Source organism: Dunckerocampus dactyliophorus, chromosome 18 (assembly GCF_027744805.1).
Source record: "Dunckerocampus dactyliophorus isolate RoL2022-P2 chromosome 18, RoL_Ddac_1.1, whole genome shotgun sequence".
Classification (NCBI taxonomy): Eukaryota; Metazoa; Chordata; class Actinopteri; order Syngnathiformes; family Syngnathidae; genus Dunckerocampus; species Dunckerocampus dactyliophorus.
The window spans coordinates 3,231,377-3,252,740 of record NC_072836.1 but is presented as its reverse complement, the minus strand read 5'-3'; the positions used below and the strand labels follow the sequence as shown (position 1 = coordinate 3,252,740).

General features: G+C 44.5%; 1 protein-coding gene across 4 annotated transcripts; it reads left to right on the top strand.

The window, feature by feature from the left end:
* Window positions 1–5,011: 5,011 nt before the first annotated feature.
* Window positions 5,012–21,130, top strand: med25 (mediator complex subunit 25). 4 transcript variants are annotated; one of them, XM_054759409.1, is made up of 22 exons: window positions 5,055–5,082; window positions 5,158–5,248; window positions 6,983–7,056; window positions 7,129–7,278; window positions 7,363–7,408; window positions 7,476–7,600; window positions 7,677–7,775; window positions 7,868–7,988; window positions 9,533–9,686; window positions 10,191–10,315; window positions 10,437–10,512; window positions 10,928–11,190; window positions 11,306–11,407; window positions 14,135–14,220; window positions 14,298–14,355; window positions 14,934–15,041; window positions 15,114–15,290; window positions 17,515–17,628; window positions 17,836–17,907; window positions 20,063–20,233; window positions 20,307–20,427; window positions 20,574–21,124. In XM_054759409.1, the coding sequence occupies exons 4-22, from the start codon at window positions 7,133–7,135 to the stop codon at window positions 20,675–20,677; spliced, it is 2,268 nt and encodes a 755-aa protein (XP_054615384.1). In that variant the 5' UTR covers window positions 5,055–5,082; window positions 5,158–5,248; window positions 6,983–7,056; window positions 7,129–7,132; the 3' UTR covers window positions 20,678–21,124. The 4 variants fall into 4 exon arrangements, with proteins under 4 accessions (XP_054615382.1, XP_054615384.1, XP_054615385.1 ...); XM_054759407.1 differs by lacking the exon at window positions 6,983–7,056 and having other exon boundaries at window positions 5,012–5,082; window positions 20,574–21,114; XM_054759410.1 differs by lacking the exons at window positions 5,055–5,082; window positions 6,983–7,056 and having other exon boundaries at window positions 5,089–5,248; window positions 20,310–20,427; window positions 20,574–21,130.
* Window positions 21,131–21,364: the final 234 nt, after the last annotated feature.

Sequence of the window (21,364 nt, the reverse complement as noted above, 5' to 3'; positions counted from 1 at the left end):
AATAAAGGATTTATTCATGAGTGATTTTTTTAAAGCTGAGAATGGGAGCTCGGTGCAAGGACAATGGTGAGGGGTGATGGAAAATAAAGAAAAAAAATATGTACCGTGCGACCATGTGGCTTCTTTTGGGGGATACACTGTGTGGGATGCCGCGTGTGTGACCAGCTGGACAAGAAGCACGCTGACTTCCTGCCTGTAATTATTCAACCACTTTGTCATGAATTCTGCATCATCACCGCAGTTTGCCCAAATGCAAAATGGAGAGCGACAGGCAGCCCCCCCACCCCCCAACCTTCGTGTAATCTGTCATGTGGTCATTATCTCCTCCTAAAGCTGTAGACAACGCACAAGGAAGAGCTGGGATGTGCAGGGGAATGACAGAGGAGGAGGAGGATTAGACAAATGAAGGAAGATGAAGAGGGGTGGGGGGTGGATGGCATGGAGGAGAATGAGGAGGCGAAATGGGCTGAAGAATCGTGCGCGGCGGAGGAGGACAGCTCTGCATATAGACACTCATTACGGGGGCACCTGCAACACACACACACCAGCTTGAGAAGCCGTGATGCTGAAGAAGAAAAGTGGGAGGAGGGGCTAAGGCTGGGGAGGGGGGTTCGCGTCTCCATGGCAACGTTCCCACTGTGGTGGAGGGAAAAAAAATCATTTAGTTTCACTCAGTTCAGTGAGCTGAGAGAGGCAGAATGGGGTGGGTGGGTGTCGGAGGGGGGAATGGGGGTGTTTATATCACACTGCAGGGATTAACTGATGACAGGCGAGGCCTTAGCCGCTAATGCTAATCTAGCTGATTAGAATAATACACAGCAATGAATCACCGCACTAAAGATGAACCATGTGATGTGCCATGTGACCATGCTGGGATGTCCCAGGCACTATATCCATAAGTGCGTACTATAGAGCAAGCATTTTATTATATCTTGTCAAGGGACATTACTAAAGACAGTAAACTGGGATATACTTTAGAGTAGTCTGTGTACAGCTTGTATGGCAGTACAGATCTACTATTGACTGAAAATTAGGCAACACCTGTCCTTATTGTCTAAACCTTGCAACAGACATCAGTAGCAAGATAATTGTGTCTCGTGGTTTATTGAGGCAAACATGAATTCCAATATGCACTGTGACATTCTGAAGATCCACTGCCTTGGTGGCAGTAGCATCATTGCCTGGAATTGCATGAATGCTGCAGACATGGAGGAGCTGTGGTTCACTGAGGGAAACAGGAATTCCAACATGTACTGTGACATTCTGAAGATCTTCTGCCTTGGCCGCTGTAGTGTCATGGCCTGGAACTGCATGAGTGCTACTGGCGCTGGGTGAGCTGCAGCTTGTTGAGGGAACCATGCACTCGATCACCATCAGCTTGGCGGTGTGTTTGGACTCCTTATCATGATGGAAAACTGCCGTGCTGCCCAGTTTCCACAGTGGAGCTACTTCGACATGTCACCGTACATGTTGAAATTTCGCTCAATGAACCGCAGCTGCCTGGTGCTGGTGGCACTCGTGCAGCCCCGGACCATAACGCTACCACTCCCATGTTTGACTGTTGGCAAGACACAAATCTTGCTACTGTTTTTTGCTGGAACTTATGTTTCTCTCAATGAACCGCGGCCCTCCCCCGCCCCAGTGCTGGCAGCACTCGTGCAGCCCCATGACATGACACCACCAAGGGAGAATATTGCAGTATTTGTTGGAATTCATGTTTCCCCTCTCACAATGAACTGCAGGTCCCCTAGTGCCGACAGCACTCGTGCACCATGCTTGACTGCAGGCAGGGCAATTATTTTGCCAGCTATTTAGACAATAATTTATGTATGTTGACTCATTTTTAGTGCATAGTTAATTTTTACAGCAATACAAGCTGTGCACTGACTACTCAAAAGAATAGCCAAGTTTACTTTCCATAGTATTGCAATATAATTTGTTCATTTTTGTGGTTGTAGTTGGGACTGCATCGACCTGAGAGCTGTTTCTAATATTTAGCCTGCCTTATTTACGTCATGGGAGGGTCACAGTAGTATAGGAACACCTCTAAAAAGTATACAAATATTATCTTTCAGAGATATGTGAAATAGTTTGCGTCCTTGTGATGAGTTGGAGTGAAAATAGAATGGAATTATTTAAGGAAATAGCATTGATGTGAATCAGCATGGTGGCATTTGGGGACATGATGCATTCTGAGAGGACGTGCTGTTTGCTGTACATTTATTAACCTTCACGTTGTGTGTGTGTGTGTGTGTGTGTGTGTGTGTGTGTGTGTGTGTGTGTGTGTGTGTGTGTGTGTGTGTGTGTGATGGCAGCTTGAGCTGAAAGCCTTTGGAGCCTTTGACAATCTTGACTACAAAGATATTTTGACCTTTTCAAGAAGCTACGTACGTATTATGTGGCACATTTCATTCTAAAAGAGGACTTTGCGACCATGAGAAGCCGTCACTGTGGAGGCGAATGTTGTTTCTTTGGGAAATGACCTTCTCTGGAATGAGGTTTTTTTTTCTGCTGAAACATCACCTGCCGGAAAGAAGCTTCTGTGAACAACCTTTTACACATAAACATCCTTCCGTGGCCCCACCTAGACGACCATCTCAGCAGCGTCTCCTTCTGGTTCCTATCGCTGCAGCGGGATAGCAGCACGGCGACTGTGGTTGCCTGTGGTGAGCGCACCCTCTGGCCCTCAGCTTCCCAGTTGGGGGCCGACACACAGAAGATGATTTGTCTCCATCGCGAACGCCTGGACCAGAGGACCCCCATGTGGCCATACTCCAGTGTGGCATCTCAGGAACAATTAACGGCCAATGACTGTGGGCAAATAAACAGTGTTTTCCAAAAGTGTGGTACATATAGGATACTGTTAAGGGAATATCTGCTGCTGGCTCCAAAATAGATGGGAGTCGAGACAAGTTCTTCGAGAATAATGAGAGATGCAGTTGAATAAAACTTGCATGTGAGGAGACAAATCAGTACGACCTGAAGAGACGGCTTCCTGCTGAAATGTTAGTTAATAGAGGCAAACACGTATACAAGGAAAGGGTGACCTTCTGTGAGGGACAGAGATGATGAAGGGCAGACTCACATGCCTAGACACCCAAGGCTAGCTGAATCAGGTGATAAGGATGTGGAGGACTTGTTTTGGAGACAAGAGGCCTCTAGCTTCGAGCAGATAATCTCAGCAAGTCAGTGTGACATTCATGCATACCTTAACAGAAATTCAGATAAATGCTCGTGCATAAATATATCTAATGAGTAAAATCAAATGGAATAATGGACAAAAAACATGTTTAAGTGCAATAACAAACCATATTTTCCTTACATATAGGATGCACTCACAAAAATGTATTATCATTAACACCCACGGAAAGTGTGCACCTTGGAGTATTTCCTCTGGAAACTGAATGGAAATTTCCGAGCCTCTTTGCAACTCTGGTACTGACTGTGCTGAAGGAAAACACACACACACACACACACACAATTTACTTGCTGTTGGTAATAGATCACTAAAAGTGTATACTAACCATTGTGCTAAAATGAAACTAAAGCATTCCATACCCCCTCCTCTCGTATGCCTCAAAGTGTTTTGTGCCACTGCTTGGCTGCACAAATAAAGAATAAAATATATTGCAGTGTGTTTTCAATATTTATGGACACAAACAAATCCATGACCTGGCCTTGATGAATTAATTAGGCAGCGCCCAAGCAGCCATGTTTGCTGCTGTTTCAAACAAGCGCAATCGGCGTGCGAGCGCCTGCAGCTCCTCGTTGCCCTCTGTGGAATTTGGGTTAAATCGATTTGGGGCATTGCCTCTGTGGCAGTTTGCTGAGCTGACTGGCAGGCGACGCCGCGAGGGAGTCGGCGCTATTGTTGGACACGCACAAATGCTGTATTGTGCGTTGTCGTGCTGATGTGTTACAGCCCCGCGTTAGCTGCGAGTGAGGTGGCGGGCAGGTTAGCGTGCAAAACAGCTGCTGTTGTTTTTCACAGGGAAGCATGCGACACAAATGCAAAGCAGTGATGCCAACTGTTCAATATCATATGAGTGACCTGCACTGAGCTGAGAAGTCCAATAAGGCCCAACAATTCTGGTTTGCACCAACATCTTGATAGATTCATGCATCATTCACAGAGGCATTGAGGAACATGTTGCAAAATGCCCCATTTTGTAAAAATAACTCATAATTTGGTTAGTTATTTGGCAGTTGATTTTGGCAGTTTTTGCATGCAACATTGAACAGGCCCCAGGAAGTGACCAATGCATAGCTCCAGTGTGTCAGCCTCATCATACTCGCCAATTATAATTAAGATCTGACTTTGTGGAGCTAAGTTGTTAACGTTTACGTTTCAGTGGGGGGTCGTCAGACTGACCATAAAAGTTTGTTGCCATGCCGCACTCTATGCACACCCTATGACGTTGGCTAAAATGCTTCTCAATTTCTCATCATTCGTCTGTCTACTATCCGTGATTTTGATTTGGGGTCCTTCGTCAAAGCCCTAAGAGGAGTTAAGTCAAATATGACCCCTGGTTTTGTCCCAAAATGGCCAACTTCCTTTTTGTTTGTGAACATGGGTTCTTGAGACTTTTTGTGCGTCCGGTCATGATGTCTCCACCGAAATTGGTGGTGATTGTTGAAACTGGTTGCAGGAGCAAATTTTAAAAAGAACTATGGGGGGCGCTACCGAGTGACTTTTTGGATATTCGTGTTTGGGACCCCTGAAATACAAAAAATGTTCACATGCGCTTGCCAACTTTATTTTGTTTCCATGCATGTTAAGGCCCTCAAAAATGCGAGGAAATGCACGGAATAATTATAATAATAAACATCCAACACATCCACATCCAACATCAATAAATGATACATTTGAGAGCTCACGGCGTCGTCGTGAAACATCAGACATCAACTGTAGATATTTGCTGACATCTACTGGGCGATGCAGCACAAAAATGAACAAGTCATATATATATATATATATATGACCAATAGATAGCAGCAGAGCGCCCAATTGACTATATGAATATCCTTAAATTGAGGACGAAGAAGAGCAGCTACGTCACTGCTGGTTTGTGTTTCCTTCCGGTAAAAATACAACGAACGATTCTGTTACTGAACCATGCTGTGACATTTAAACATTTGTGTTTTCACTTCATCCAGCACACCAAAACCTTGAGCTCGCTCCTGGCAATACTGAGCATCTCGGCTAAGGTCGCCATGTTGTGACTGATTGGACGCTTCTTTGACAAATGTGAGTTTTCATGCTAATTCCTTTCACGCTAATAGCTACTGTCAGTCATAGCCTCTTTGTTGTTCTGACGCTCTCATTGTACTTTGGCTTTCGCGTTTGCTTCAGAGCTAAGTATTTCATTGAAATAGATGGATAAAGTGAGTGAAGTGTAAGGGGTTTTACTTGTTAGCTCGCAGCTAGCTACCGAAGCTAGCTAACTTTACTCTCGTTTTCGTTTTATAACTCAACAGACAAATGTTTATCTTGCCAGTGAATAGTGTAAACTTGCTGCATATGGAAATTGTTTTCATATCACATTTGTTGCCGTTCGGCAATGACAATTGATGTGTATAGTAAATCACACATGTCAACATTTGAAATTAAGCGACAATTTCTGGAAAATACGGGAAATTCTGGTCTCACCATCACAATTTTCAGGAGCACGGGGGTGTGCCGGGGTGCAAAGACCCGACTGCACTCCGTGTTGTTATTTTGAAGGCCCGATGTTGCCCGAGTGTTGCCGAGCAGACCGGAAGCAGTGCTGCTCTGGCAGTATCCGAGGTGTTTTTTCAGGAAAGATTAAGTACGAGAAGAATAAGGAAACTGTAGAAAACAGGAGGGCGATTGGAAAGAAGGGCAAAATATGGGCGTTTCAATGCAAAAAGGGAGGGTTGTGTCAGATGTTATTATTACAACTATACTGTACATTCAGTCTAATAGCTTCTCACGGAAGGCCTTCTGGACACACTCGCATAGCACAACTAGAGTTGCAAAACACTCGCAGATAAGCAAAGGAAAAATACTGGGAGACACACAATTGATGTATTGTTCTCACTCACTTTTTTGGAATACTGCCCATCATCGACAGTCCTTATGTGAGTCTCTCTTTTCTGTGCATTCTAAAGATCTAAAAACAGCCAAAAAGAGGCAGCTACAGTAAGAATGCACGTAATTGGACTCACCTATTCCTCCTACAAAGCCTTCTGACAAACAACGCTGCATTTACATAATGTGACCTGCATATTAACCAATCAACAGTGACATTGTTACAACCATTGTTACTGGCATTTTGACACCTCGCCACACCACACCGGCTAGTGACATGCTTCACCACACACACACTCACAATGCTCAGGCAACTGCCGAAAGGTAACTAACTGTACAAATGGGAGCTGTCGCCATTGCTGCTGTGTTTTTGAGTTTGGAAAAGTTAATGCTAGCGTTCCTTTCTATGTTGCTATGTGAAATCAACGCACTCAGGAAGGAAGTTCCGCTAGTGCTTAAAATGACCAAAATAGGGCAAAGTAGTGTAATTATTACATGTCATCATGAATTTGCATGATACTACATGCTCAGAGCATGGATATGAACCATAAAACCTTGTTGGAGGTTAATAGCGAGCTTTGTAGGCGGAATAGGTGTGTCCCATTACATGCATTAATTACTCTCCTCTTTTTAGCTGTTTTTTTGTCTTTAGTACACACATAAAAGAGAAAGACGTGTTTTTGTCTCACATAAGGATTGTGGATGATATGACCAAATAAAAGGTGCAGTTTTCCTTTTCAACTCTCACTTTTACACAAACTTAAGTTTTACTTTCGAGAGAGGCTCGGCAATTGCTATATAGATTCTGTGTACTCTCATTCAGGTATCTTGATTGATCTTCATCATTGATAAGAGCCCAGCGCTGTAACCAAATATATTGCTGTAATTTTTTTTTATACAATTTGAAAACCTTTTAAATTTTGTGATCAGTGACTGCGCCTCTGAGAGCAACCCGGTCCAAAGAACCAAGAAGAAAGGCTAAACACAAGTAATAGCCATTACAGGTGACCTGTAGGATTGCACGTGAAGGGAGGTATTTACAGGTATGCTTATTTCTGCTTCTTGTCTGTGTGCAGATCCATGGTGTCAGGTTCTGCACTCATGGAGCCGTCCACTAAGCCAGGAACCAACCAGGTGTCTGATGTGGTGTTTGTCATTGAAGGGACAGCAAACCTTGGACCCTACTTTGAATCACTAAGGAAGAATTACATACTTCCAGCTATTGAGTAAGGCGGTGATGACATGAGCTAGCTAATTGTAGTTGTCCTCTTGTAGGGCCGCCACTAATAAATACACTCATGTTATCACAGATGTTTCAATGGAGGACCGCCAGCGGAAACAGACTTTGGAGGCGATGTGAGTGATCCTCGCTCATTTGGAGCCAGCGTGTTGATTTGCTGCTCATTTTGTTTTTCCTCACCAGTACGGAGGGACTCAGTACGGCCTTGTGGTGTTCAACACAGTGGACTGCGCCCCCGAGTCGTACGTCCAGTGTCATGCTCCCACCAGCTCTGCTTTTGAGTTTGTCTCCTGGATCGACAGCATCCAGTAAATGAACTTTAGTGCGCCTTCATTGTGTGCTACTGCGGAAACGTCAAGTATTCCCACTACTTTTCCCTCACAGGTTCATGGGGGGCGGAGCGGAGAGCTGCAGCCTGATTGCGGAGGGTCTCTCCGTGGCCTTACAGCTCTTTGATGACTTTAAGAAGATGAGAGAACAAATGTAAGCACGCCGGCTTATACTTAGTCATTATCGTCAGTGATTTCATGTAGTGTACATCTTTTTTTTGTTGTTGTTGTTGTTGTTATCACCAGAGGTCAAACGCACAAAGTGTGCGTCCTCCTGTGTAACTCTCCACCGTACTTGCTTCCTGCTGTGGAGAGCGTCAGCTACACCGGCTGCACCGTGGACAACTTGGTGAAAATCATCAGAGATGTGAGTTGTCTTAAATGTTGCTTTTGTGCGCTGACTGTCTCAGGTGTTGTTTTATTAGGGCAACGAGCAATAGCGTGGCCAGGCCCTATTAGATCTGATATGTTTATCATTTTATGCATTTCCTCACATTTTTTTTGGAGCCTTAGCTTGTTTTCAAGGGCATCAGGCCCTGTGAAAAATTTGGTACACCAACCCCCAAAACTCACGCAGTAACACGCCATCTCCATTTTTTTTTTTTTTTTTTTTTTTTTTTTTTAATTAGCCCTCACCACCAGTTTCACGGATCATCAACCAAATTTGTTGTAGTTCTTCCAAGCGTATCGGGCCTAGTGAAAATTTTCATATTTCAGGCGTCCCAAACACAATTACCCAAAAAGTCACTCGGTAGCGCCCCCCCATAGTTAAAAAAAACAAAAAAGAAAAACATCTTTGCTCTTGCAGCCAGTTTCACCAGTCACCACCAAATTTGGTGGAGACGTCTGTCTCAAGAACCCATATTCACAACCAAACAGGAAATCGACCATTTTGGTTTGGCTCAAAGCCAAAAACCAGGGGTCGCATAGTGATGAACTCCACCGAGCGAGTCCCAAATTAAAATCAGACACTAGACAGATGGACAGTGACCAATTGCAAAGCCATTCTTGTACAGTAGGATGTGGACGGGGTATGGCGACAAACTTTGATGATCAGTCTGACGATTCACCACCAAAATATTATTTCTAGTAAAACTTAATAATTCTGTTCACAAGGTCAGTTCTTGATCGTAATTGGTGTGTATGATGAAGGCGACGCCCTGAAGCTAAGTCACTTCCAGAATTAGTCACAGTGCCACCCAGTGGCAACAGGAAATGGTAAAAAAAAGTTTACTTGCATGAACTGTTCCATTCAACACTGCTCACAGCTTTAATTTAAATTAGGGCTTTCAAAAATAGTGCATGAACGGCGGTAACTAATTTTATTTCTTTAATTACATTAAACTTTTTTTTAGCATAATTAACGCATGAGCATCATGTCAAGATACGCCTCTCTGTTATGACAGCAGACGGAGGCACAGCGTATATACATTCACGGACACTCCGAACATCACAACGTCTTTATTATGTGTGGTCTAAATAAAAAAAAGGACCAAGGGAAAAACAGTAAGTAGATATTTTCATCACTCACTAACTAGCGTGGAAGTGCTATTTGCTACATTTAAGTATGCTCGGAAATGCCAGAAAATACATGTACAGTACACTCAACACGTGGATTCATCTTAAGTTACGTGGCGTCTTTGAACACAACCCCTCATGGCTCGTAATAACAGGGTTAAAATGTGATTCAAATGATCTACGGTACTACTATTAAAGAGACTAGTGTTCAGCAAATACATATATAAATAATTGTCATTTGTCATTTGTGTTTCTGTTCAGAAAATACAGTAAAATCGACATTTTTCACATTGTGATTAATCATGATTAATTAATTTCACAACTGTGACCCAAGTTGATTTTAAAACAATTTTGTATCATCGGACAGCACTAATTTAAATGTATTATTTTCAGAGAGGAATTCACTTCTCGGTGGTGGCCCCGCGGAAACTGCCCGCGCTGAGAGCGTTGTTTGAGCGAGCCTCTGTAGGGGGTGCCGTCGAACCCCACCCAGACTACAGTCAAGACCCCTTCCACATGGTGTTGGTCAGGGGCATTTCACTCCCTGGTAAGTCTGGTTTCGATGTTGATGACTAGAATTTGACCCTTCATGCCAACATTGAGTATTTTAGAATACGTTTTTATTACAATCTAATGTGAAACAATACAATAATGTGTTGAAATGTATTAAACGACAAATTTCACTTGGCCTGAATAAAAGCGCAGATAGTTTAGGTACACACATTGTATTTCAATAAAATATCGTATTTATCTGGAAATGGACAAATATCAGGTGTTTAGGATGAAGTTAAATGACTGCTATGTGGCGCCATATTGGGAAAGAAGCAAGATGTCTAACTCTAAAGTGTTTTAATTAACCTTTATTCATATTAAAGAGACATGAAAAGATTGAAAAGTGTTTTTAAGTAGTCATTTGTGAGCTCTGATGACTGATGGTGAATTTTCATTATACTTTTTGGTATCCATGGAAACCGTATGCGAACACAGTAACGGGATGGCACTCCATGTGTATGACCTGCTTTTGAATTCACGTCTTACACTTGTCTTCCAGTGTCCTCGGGCGCAGGTCCTGGGCCGTTAAAGCCCGTCCTCCCACCTCAGCCGCTGACTGTCAATCAGCCTCTCGTCGGCGGCCCGCAGCCCGCCCCCCCCATGAGCGCAGCTCATCCTTATCAGGTAGCGGGGGCCTTTTAATTCCCGCCGTTTGCTCTTGGCTCCTTTTCAGGCGGCCGGTGTTTGTTGCTGGGCTGAAATGTTTCACTCAGCATTGTCTTCCTTTTAATCTGCTTGCTGACAGAATCCACCCACCATGACTGCTGCTCAGGTGGCTGCACAGATGGTTGTGGAGGCAGCCAAAGGCCAGAAGAACCGATGTGAGTTGCCAGCTCTGTGTGTGCGTGTGTGTTAGCCAAGTGTATACTTGTATACTCTGTGTCTTATTGTCTTGCTGTTCTCGTTTGCATGGTTGCTATTTAAAGGATGTGACACGCTGTTTATAAAAACACAAAAAGGTGCTGGAGCGTTAGGGTGATTATGAACATCACTGAAGGAGATCTTTTTTTTCAAGAAAACACACTTAGAAGTTAGTCAGTAAATACATTCTGGAAAATCCTAAAGTAAATAATCAGCTCACATCTAATGTTAAGAGTATCATACTGCATATTCTTTTGTAAAAGTGGGTGCACGGCTTCAATTGCTGAATGTAGCACTTCGCTACAATGTTTCATGGACATCTGTGGCGTTGTCTTTGCACTGTCCTGCTATCTAACTTACCGACGCAACCTGCAGTCTCGGGGATGGTCAATCAGGGCCCGCCGTTCGCCAGTCAGCAGTCCATCCCATCTCTGTCGGGGGTGAAGCTGAGCCAGCCAAACATCTCCACTGTCACCACGGCCAATCAGCCGCTGATGGCGCAACAGCAGGTGGCTCCCAACCAGCAGCAAGCGGTGCCCACGCCTGGACAGTCCGCACCCAATCAGCAGCCTCCGCCGCCCCCTCAGCAGCAGCCTGCGCCTAACCAGACCACGCCGCAGTCGGGACAAGCCAACATGGTACCAAACTCTCTTTCTATAGTGACGACCTTAACAACAGCAGAGTGCAGCTGATGTATGATATGCATGATTTTATATTGACTGCATTATGTTTCTATACTTGTCTTTTTTTCAGCCAGTGGTGTCAGCACCAACGGGAAACCCGAATCCAATGGGACAGCAGCAAGGCATGGCCAACAAGGTTGTTGCGTGGAGCGGCGTGCTGGAGTGGCAGGAGGTAACGCTCGGCCCTATTTTTTTTGTATGTCAGTGTTTCTCCGACCATTACACAAAGGGGGGGCCCCCTCACCTCCAACTGTGCCCCATCCATATTTTTGGTTTTAGTTCTATTTTTTTATATAACGCCAGATCACAACAGAATTAAAGAATCCCTTTCATATAATACAAGTCTATACATTGTTCTTTTAATAAACCAGCTAAACAGTCTTAAAAATAAAAAAAGAAATAATCTTATTTTACATGACAGTAGGGGTGAAACAGCACGTCATCGTCACGGCTCAATTCTTTTTGGGTACGGTAGGAAAAGAAAACGTAAAACTGCTGCCAATTCTCCAATAAATAAAATTCTCAAATTAAAAACAAAATAAAAAATTAAGAAAAATTGAAGGCTGGATGGGCCACTTTGATACTCTTTTTACATTATGGACAAAGTAATTTGTATAATATATCATTAATAATCCATTTTGTTTTTACAATATGCAGAGGGACAATAAAAAAACAACAAATATAAAAATAAATACCAAAATGAAGCAGTAATATCTGGGTATTGGTCGTCTTTGCTTTGACGTGGGCGTGTCGCTGCCCAGGTGTTAATAAGCAGCTGTCATTGATTATCGCTCTTCCCTAATTAATTGCGAATCAGTTTATCGTCTGGCCGCGATTGGCTTCCCTCAAGGTCAGATCGATGGTGCGTGGCTGATATGTGCTGAGCCAGCACCCGTCTTGACGCCGCACCTTAAAGATGTCTCCTCCTTCAGGAGTCAAACATCAGCGACACTAAAAAAACAAATTTAAGATGCTTGTTTTTTTGTAGACTATCAAACGCCTCAACGTCCCCAACCGCCCAGACTGTCTGCGCCTCAAACGAGCATGCACGCTCAGCACAGTGCCCCTGTAATGGTCGTCATCCTGATGACCATGGCGGGCCGGCGCGATTGCTCATTGATCCTGTATCGACGCACTTAAGATGAACAGTGTTGGCCCTTCTCCCAGCGGGATGGGAACACCAGTGTGTTTGGAAAGCAGTCATCTCTTTTTCTATCACCCTGACATTTTTCAAAAGGACAAAGAGTGTTTAAAAGTCCATCCGTCTACTCCTTTTAACTGACGGGCTTGATTGAGGTCATTGCAAGCAGAGTCCACCCTCAGAGGACAAGGGGAAGATGTTCTTGGACGGCTGGGAATGTCTTTTTTTGGATGGGATTTTTACAGACCATCGCTTTGTGTCATCAGCCATTAGGAAAGCTGCTCGTCTAGGGAGGAGTGACACAATTAGCTATTTCTCTGTTGTTTATTATTTCCATATTGGTTTTACATAGCAGAACGTAATAATCTCCATTCACTGCGTGTTGTATAGCTGGCAATATTTGCAGCAATCTTCACTCCTTTTTCTGTTGACTTCCTGTTTTCATTTGTACCGCGGCCTGTCGAGGCAGCAAATCAATCTGCTGCTTGCTCCATTACGGACAGAGCGACTGCACAACATAAGGTGTACAAAGGTTAAATCAAGTCCACTTGATCAGCGACAATCAATAAAGTGATTTATCACGCCCGTCCCTTCTGTCAGCTGTTTAGCAAGACTTTGAGCAAAGCAAAATGTACCACTTTTACGGATGTACACACCTGATTATGATGGCGCCCCCTCCACTGTGCCGTGTGGAAAACATCTCAGGTGGGATCTCCTTGTCATGTCGGTAATTTTGGAAGCCATCAGGACCATCAAGGTTCCATTTTTTTTCTCATCAGAGAATAAAACTTCCACCATTCAATGTCGCGTGTTTGGTGCTCCCCTGCAAATTCCAAACGATTAATTTTGTGGCCTTGAAGGAGACAAGGCCTTTGAAGACGTTTTTTCTTTTTTAAAAGCCTTCACTGGCAGATGCCATCTGATGGTTATTGGACTGCACTCAGCACCAGTAACAACCTTCATTTGGGCTGAGGATGGCCCCATGTCTTGATGGAGAGCCAATGGAATCCTCCGGCTCAGGGCCGGTGACATTTTTTGGGTCTACCACTTGACTTTTTTGTTCCAAGAGCCTCGGGATGTTTGAAGAAGTTCCAAATGACTGTTTTACCGCGTCCAACCTCATCAGCAATGGCGCGCTGTGAGAGGCCTTGCTTATGCAGCAGCAAAGCGTTTTTGCCTTTGCCATTAAGAGATCATGACAGTGTGATTACCTGACATTAAATCACATTCAATCCACATTTTAGCTTTTAAAGACTGTGCTCCTAAACTTTTGATCATCTGATGAACAGCCTATTTCACTTGAATGCTTTTCTGCGATAAATTGCTTACTCAAAATGTTTGTCTCCCTCCCGTTTCTTCTTTTTGCATTTTGAAGCTCTACTTTTAAGGTCCAAACAGTGCAAAATGTACATTCTTGCAGTTTTTCAACTGGTCTTAAGATTTTCATCAGAAGTGTATAAGACATGTTTTTGCATGTATGTATTTTCGGTGTGATGTACAGACCATCTTAAAAATGAAACGAGCTCTCACATAGTCTTAAAAATAGCAAGTGGCCGTGATGTACCTCGCTTAATTATCCTGACAAATCTTTCACCTCGTGCAGCCGAGACTTCACAGCCGCCGCCGTCCTCGCAGATCGGGGAGGGTGTTGAAAACTCTGCTCCTCCGCATCCCAAATGTTACAAATTGAACAGAAGTCGTGTCTCCTTCCAAGTTTTCCTCCTACTGACCTGTCCTGCTCCTGCGCTTCCCCTACAGAAGCCCAAAGCCTCCTCCATGGACTCTGCCACCAACCTGACGCGCTCGCTGCCGTGTCAAGTGCAAGTCAACCAAGGAGAAAACCTGTGAGTGGCTCTCCTGCCGCCTGTGTCGCTCCTTTTTTCACATGCACTTGCTGATGTGGGTTTGTGGTTCCCAACAGAAACACGGACCAGTGGCCTCAGAAGCTCATCATGCAGCTCATCCCGCAGCAGCTTTTGGTGAGTGCTCACTTTGAGGTGGATATTTAGGGTGCACACACACTAGGCCCACTCAAACCCATGCCTAAAGTCCAGCACGTTTAGCTAGTGCATGGGCGTCTTTTTTTTTTTTTTTTTTTTATGTGGAATGCGTCCAGCTCCTCCCGGTGGATCCCGAGGTGTTCCCAGGCCAGTTGAGACATAGTCTCTCAAGCGTGTCCTGGGTCTTCCCTGAGACCTCCTACCGGTTGGACGTGCCCTGCACACCTCCCCGGGGAAGCAAGCATCCGGGAGGCATATTTTGTTTTTGTTTTTAATACATATGGCCCGCCACAAATGTATTTGGACTGCCACAACGAATAGGTAGAGTTAAGAGTTAGAGTTAAGTTGTAGTTTTAGGGTAATTGGTCTGGGGAAAAGTTACAATAAAGTCAAAATATTATGAGAATAAAGACATTAAGAGGAAAAAAAATGAGAAGAAAGTTAAAATATAACGGCTCACAAACAACAGCTCAAAATAAGACTGGAAATCCTGTGAAAATTCACAAAGTCAGAGAAATTTAATGACAGCTAATTTGTATTATTTTGTGACTGTGCAGACAACTTTAGGTCACCTCTTCAGGAACTCTCGAATGGTTCAGTTTCTCTTCACCAACAAGGACATGGAGTCGCTGAAAGGCCTCTACCGCATTATGGCCAACGGTTTTGTAAGTGTTTCCGCCGCCCCGCGTTATGCATTTGGAGCCGGCCGCTAACCCTCGCTGTGACCCCGCCTCTAGGCCGGCTGCGTCCACTTCCCCCACACCACCTCTCCCTGCGAGGTGCGGGTACTCATGCTGCTCTACTCGTCCAAGAAGAGAATCTTCATGGGCCTCATCCCCAACGACCAGAGCGGCTTCGTCAACTGCATCCGGCAGGTCATCACCAACCACAAGCAGATCCAGCAGCACAGAGCGGTAAGTGCCAGCGGCGGGCGGGTGAGCAGGAGGATAATGATGATGATGATGATGAGGGGGGGTTGCAGAGGGGCGCCGGGGGAGTTGACTTCTGTTGTTTAAGGCGTTTAGCTGCATTGTTATTGACATTCCATTCAGCGAGTCCGCCGCATGCAGCTGCTCGCTGTCTCTTTGAGACGCTAATGGCGCTAGCATTAGCCTGACTGCAACATTAGCTGACACCTCATCATCATCATCTCTATAGCTGCAATACGTGTTTTTCCCACATATCACTCAATTGGAATATTAACAAATATCTTTTTCAATATGATTTCCATCATTTGTGATGCAAAGGTCCATTGATTTATTTGTTTTAATCTCTCATATTATCCATAACAAAAAAATAAAAGAACATTGAACAAAATAAACATGTCTAACAAACAGCATAATTATAAATCATAAGCAATAATAATAATACCACAACTCTACATTTCCTTTGTGTCCAGACAGGAACACCCTGTATCGAACTCTAGATCATGATGATGTGTTGATGTGAACGACCATGTTGTCAATACATTTTTATAATAATAGTAATAAAAATAGGATATATCTGATATAATAATATCACCGTAATGCCATATTTTCTTTAATATGTCATCTTTCACTGTTGTAACGTTGTGGAATTGCCGTTTGTGCCATGTATTTTCTCACACGCAATTTGCACTGTATAACATTTGCAGTATTTCTTGAAATGCTGCCATAAAGAGCATTAAAGAGCATCTTTTCTTTGGTGATGACTTTGTGTGAACGCACACCATTTTGTGCTGTTCCGCACTTACTGAGACGTTTGACAATGTAAGTGTTGACTGTAGGTACAAAGGCTACGCATTTTGATGTGTAGTTTTATTCTAATAATAATAATATTAATTTTAAGTGTTCCTGAGCCCAGACTTAGCCGGTGTAAAAAGTGATGAAATTCGGCGTTGGACAAAGCTAAACTTGGCCGGTCATGAATAATAGAGAGCAGGCAGCCCAGATGTCACATATATTACATGAGACATGCTGTAAGGAGTGTGCCAATCTTTAGGGACACGCCAAGGAAGACTGGATTCCCCCCCAACACTGTCTCCCTGATGGAGGTAAAACCACATCCTCCTCCTGCCTCTCTTCCTCATCATCTCCGACAACAGCATCATTTAAAATGTGTCACCTCCACCGGCACGGCCACATGCGGTCTCACTTTGGACACAATTCACCGACAAGACGTCCGCTCGGAACGATGTGAAGCCTGACGTCGGCCTTCTGTGCATCAGAATTCCATTTGTCCTCATCAGTTTTTGTTTAGTCAACCCGCTAATGTAACATCTTGACAAAGTGCGTGTGTGTTTGAGCGTCGGGCCATTTAGAGGCAGCAGAACACATGAAACTATAATGACTTTTTTTTTTTCTCCTTCCACCTCTTGTGTATCATCACATATTCAGCGCTGCATGGCTAATAGGGAAGCCGCGGCAATCTTGGCGTAATTAAAATTTCAATTTGCACCAAGTCATCAAGATTTTGTCTGTGGGATTGCACGCTCCTCTAAGCACGTGATGCTTTTCCCTGGAAAGTGCAGCCGACATCTTGGTCCGCCACTTTAGACGGGGGGAGGAGGAGGAGCTTCGGCAGATGTTCTGTCTCCTCACGATGCACATTAGGGCCATCCCGGGATGATTTGTTGGGCTCTCAAGGTGTGCGTGAGGGCTGCAGGTGTCTTTGTGTCACATTTTATCATTTGTGCCAGACGCCGTCGGCTATAAAATTGGTTTTGAGGTGAAGTCGTTCTCCCTCTGGTTGTGAATGTGGAAAGAGGGGAAAACTTGAGCATAAACGTCTCCATTAAAGCTATTTTCTTGTTAATTTAGCTGCACCACAACAATGAATGAAAGTCCTTTTCATTTGACAATGGTGAACCTATACGTTTTTTCCACCCCAGTATAGTTTTTTGCTGCAGAATCGTACTTGAATTTAGAATGTTAATCCTGCGTAAGAGGCAATGACTCCCCACACCAGCAGGTGGCAGTATGGCTGTTGTCACACCTGCATGTATTTGTCCATCTAAAAGGCAAACTAGTGTATTCTGTGTGTGTGACAAATATTCTTTTTTTTTCATTGAAATGCTGGTTAGGTGCTGCCATTGTTTTATCAGAGTAATGAAACTAAATGACGAGTTTTTATGAAAAACTTGTCATTTACTCCATGCAGCAGTTGGGCGGCGCTGGAGGGCCCATGCAGCCCGGTCAGGTCCCCCCCAACCAGAACTTCCTCAACAGGCCCCCAGGCCCGATCCCCGTCTCTCATGGCAACGTGCAGCAACAGGTAAACACACACACACTCACACTCTTCCTCTTTCACACACGCACATGCACACGCACACTGCCTGTTGACACCTTTACTGACAGCTGCTGCTGACTTGTGTGCTGCATGCACTCTTGCTAACACTTAACTCTTTCATTCTCCTTCATAACGCCAACACTGCTCTTCCTCCTCCTCCCCCCTCGTCCTCCTCCTCTTTGCTGTGTCCAGTCGGTGGTGGTGGGCATGCCCCCTGTTAGTCAGGTCACTATGATGGAGGAACAGCAGAGGCAGAACAACATGGTGAGAGCTACGCAACACGTGACGGCACCTCTGTGTTTTGATTTTCTCATGTGATGTAGTCTATAGTCCTGGGTTGCACAGACAGAAGCAACTGTACTTTTCAAAATAAAAGCCAGTTTCGTCTGTTTTGTGCATCGGCAAGTAACTGCCGTGAGGGTTTAAATGCACAAGGCTTTGTCTTACTCTTGCAAAGTTAGCAGTTAAATCAGCAATATGTCTGGAGGACATAGTGAAGAGCAAACTCAAAATATTGTGGATCATTTGTGCACAACAAACAGCAGCATCCACCATCTTCAGCTCAGCTTGTCTTGCAGCCGCATGCCGCTGGTGCTCAGCACACTTGAATGATATTTGATGCATTGGTTCATGCACTCTAGAGCAGGGGTCACCAACGTGGTGCCCGCGGGCACCAGGTAGCCCCCCACGACCACATGAGGTGCCCGCAGGCCTGCTTTTCATTCAGGTTTTCAGTTAATAATGTGAACACTAGAAAGAAAAGTATTCTGAAACATAAAATGTGAGTTGTGGATACCAGCATTTTGTGAATGTTTTGGTAAATAAGCACATTTTTAATTTGTTTGGGTTGAAATAAGGTATGAAAATCATTTCTACAAAAATTAGTAGCTCGTGGCCATTTTCATTTTCTAAAAGTAGCTCTCACATGAAAAAACGTTGGTGACCCCTGCTCTAGAGAATGGTGGAAAGTGTTTGCATGACTTACACACACATTCCGAGATGGAGTTTGCGCGTGTGTGTGCGTGGTTAGGGATGAGTCCGATCCGATCCAGTGTCAGTATTGGGTTCCGATATCAGCGCAATTCATGTATTGGACATTTATGTTTATGGTTGGGCATCGAGTCTCGAGCATCGATGAGAACTGGGACTAACATTGCAATTCTCCTGGGATTGTTCACATTGGATGATGCGCACGTCACAAATAGCCGCAAGCACCAATGAAGAGGAAGTGGCTAAAAACGTACTATCAGATAAAAGAGTGGTCGGCTCAGTGTAACATTTGCAACACAAAATCATGCAAAGGAGTATAAGCTGTCAGAATTAGCAAGTCACACAAGAGTTTTGTTTAGCAACAGTCAAGAAACCTTCTCAACCCACACAACACACTTCTGGCCTTCAAAATAAGACCTCCATTGGCTATATCCTGTTTACTTACAACAAAATGAGGGTGTCATAAAAAATAGCTTACACCAACATAGAGGCAGCAAACAAAGTATACGAGTGCCAAGTGATAACATTAGTCCGTGTACGTTTCACAGACAAATCTTTTACTAGTTGTTTGATTGTGCATGTTTAAGTGGCAGCAGCATCACACACTCACGAACACACAAACAACATATGTGCAAATGTTTTTTTATTAGCTTTTCAAAAGTCAACATCTTTTGTGAAAGTGTACTCCTGTAGAAAGAAACTTCATAACATTTATATTTGAGTTGAATGCTCTGATATTTATATACTGGTTGAAAATAGCCCTGTGAGAAAGTCATAGTAAAGTTAATTTTAAAAAGTTCATATCATTAAACAATTCATGGAAAAGCTCAGACATTTCATCCAAAAAGATTTCTATTTAGCACCCTCATTTAAGCCATGCAAACCTTTATGACCCTTACTCTTAAAAACATGGGAATCGAGAATCGTTCGAAACCATAATCGAAACAAGGAATCTGAATCTGAACCGGAATCGTTGAAGTTCAAACGGTGCCCAGCCCTATTTATAATTCTGTACTTTAATGTTGTCAGCTGACTTAGCCAAGAGAATATCAGACACCTGCCAAAGCTGTTTCCACACATGGGACATGCACTGCAGCCGTCACCCCCACCCCCACCACCACCACAGACACACATACACACACACACAAAAGCACTCCGCCTGACACGTTCATTGACACAAAACAGTCGGACATCACAAACCCTACAATATCATCCTTGCCTGTCGAGAAGAGTTTCTTGCAGCCTCGTATCAAATCAACAACAATAACGATCATGTAGCGACTCGGACATTATGTGGGATGTTCTGTGTTGTCCTGCAGTGAACGCATCAGGGTGTGTGTGCATGACACTGCATGTGTGGAAACAGCTACGTTCACTGATGTTCTTGTATGTGCATCCCTATTAAGAAGTCTGTCCAACATTCCTTCAGATGACCATGAGAGCCGCTGGTCCCAACAACCAGCAGCCGCCCGTCAGCGGCGCACCGCCCAATCAGGTCACGCAGGGCGGGCAAGCCCCACCTCAGGGTCCCATACTACGCCTCTCAAACCCGGGAGCCAATCCGCAGCTTCGCAGTCTCCTCCTCAGCCAGCAGCAGCCGGTAAGAAAGAACGATTAAATCGCCTTCAGCGTTCCCCCCGCCCCCTGTCGTCACCACACTCATGTGCTTGCAGCAGGGGGGTGTGTCCCACATGCCCGGAATGATGTCACACCAAGGGCTTGGACAGCAGATGGTCCACTCTGCACCAGGAGGGGGCGCTCAAATGCAGGCCCAGTGGCGGCAGCCCATGGCAGGTCAGATTCATTTAAACAGTGGCTAGCTTCTTGTTACGCTTGAATGACAACAATAAAGTGGCAATAAAGACAACCAACATGAAGGTGGTTCTGTCACAGTCCCACTTCCTCGTACGTTTCCGTAATGGTCCCACCCCCATGTGCAGGTCAGATGCTGATGTCTGGAGCCCAAAGAGGCGCCGTCCCCCAGCCTGGGATGCCCCAGGTGTCCAGCGTCATGGAGGACGAAATCATCATGGGCCTCATCTGAGGGAGCTTTCCCAGGATCAAGAGTGTCGCTTTCAGTTGAATCCCAAATGCGCTTTGCCAGTTGGGACACGAACATGAACTCTTTCCTTTTTTTTTTTTTAAATGCCGTGTAGCTCAGAGCTTGGACACAATGAAGGAAGACGGGACAGCGCGTGTGAAGTGAATTATGTGAGCATTAGTTTGTGACGCTAATCATCCACGCCAACACTTTCCTTCATCATCACTGGTCTCATGTGCTCCTTTTTAACTGCCATCTTACTTTTTCTGCTAGGCCTCTCTCTTAATTATGGATAGTTTTTTTTATGAGGATGATGAATAAACTGTAGGAACATGAATTGTTGATTTCCATTAGGCCACGACTCACACTGAAATAAACAGTACATTGTATGCTTTTTTTATTTGCTGCCAAATTGTGTCACAGTGTTAATTTTAACTGCTCAATATGTCGCAGCGCCACACAGAGTGCACTTGTGCCAAGTAGTCCTACCAGATGGCATCGCTTGGCCGCGCTTCTCCTGGCATCACCGCCAATCAGGCTGCACGCCGCCGCCAGCGCAAACGCCGCCGTCGCTGTGGTGCAGACGCGCATCCTCCTCGCATGTCCACACCGGCCGACCCCAAACACTGCCACCCCGAGATGGGAAGTGATGTCAGTCCCTGTCGCCTGGGAGACTGTTGCTAAGCTACC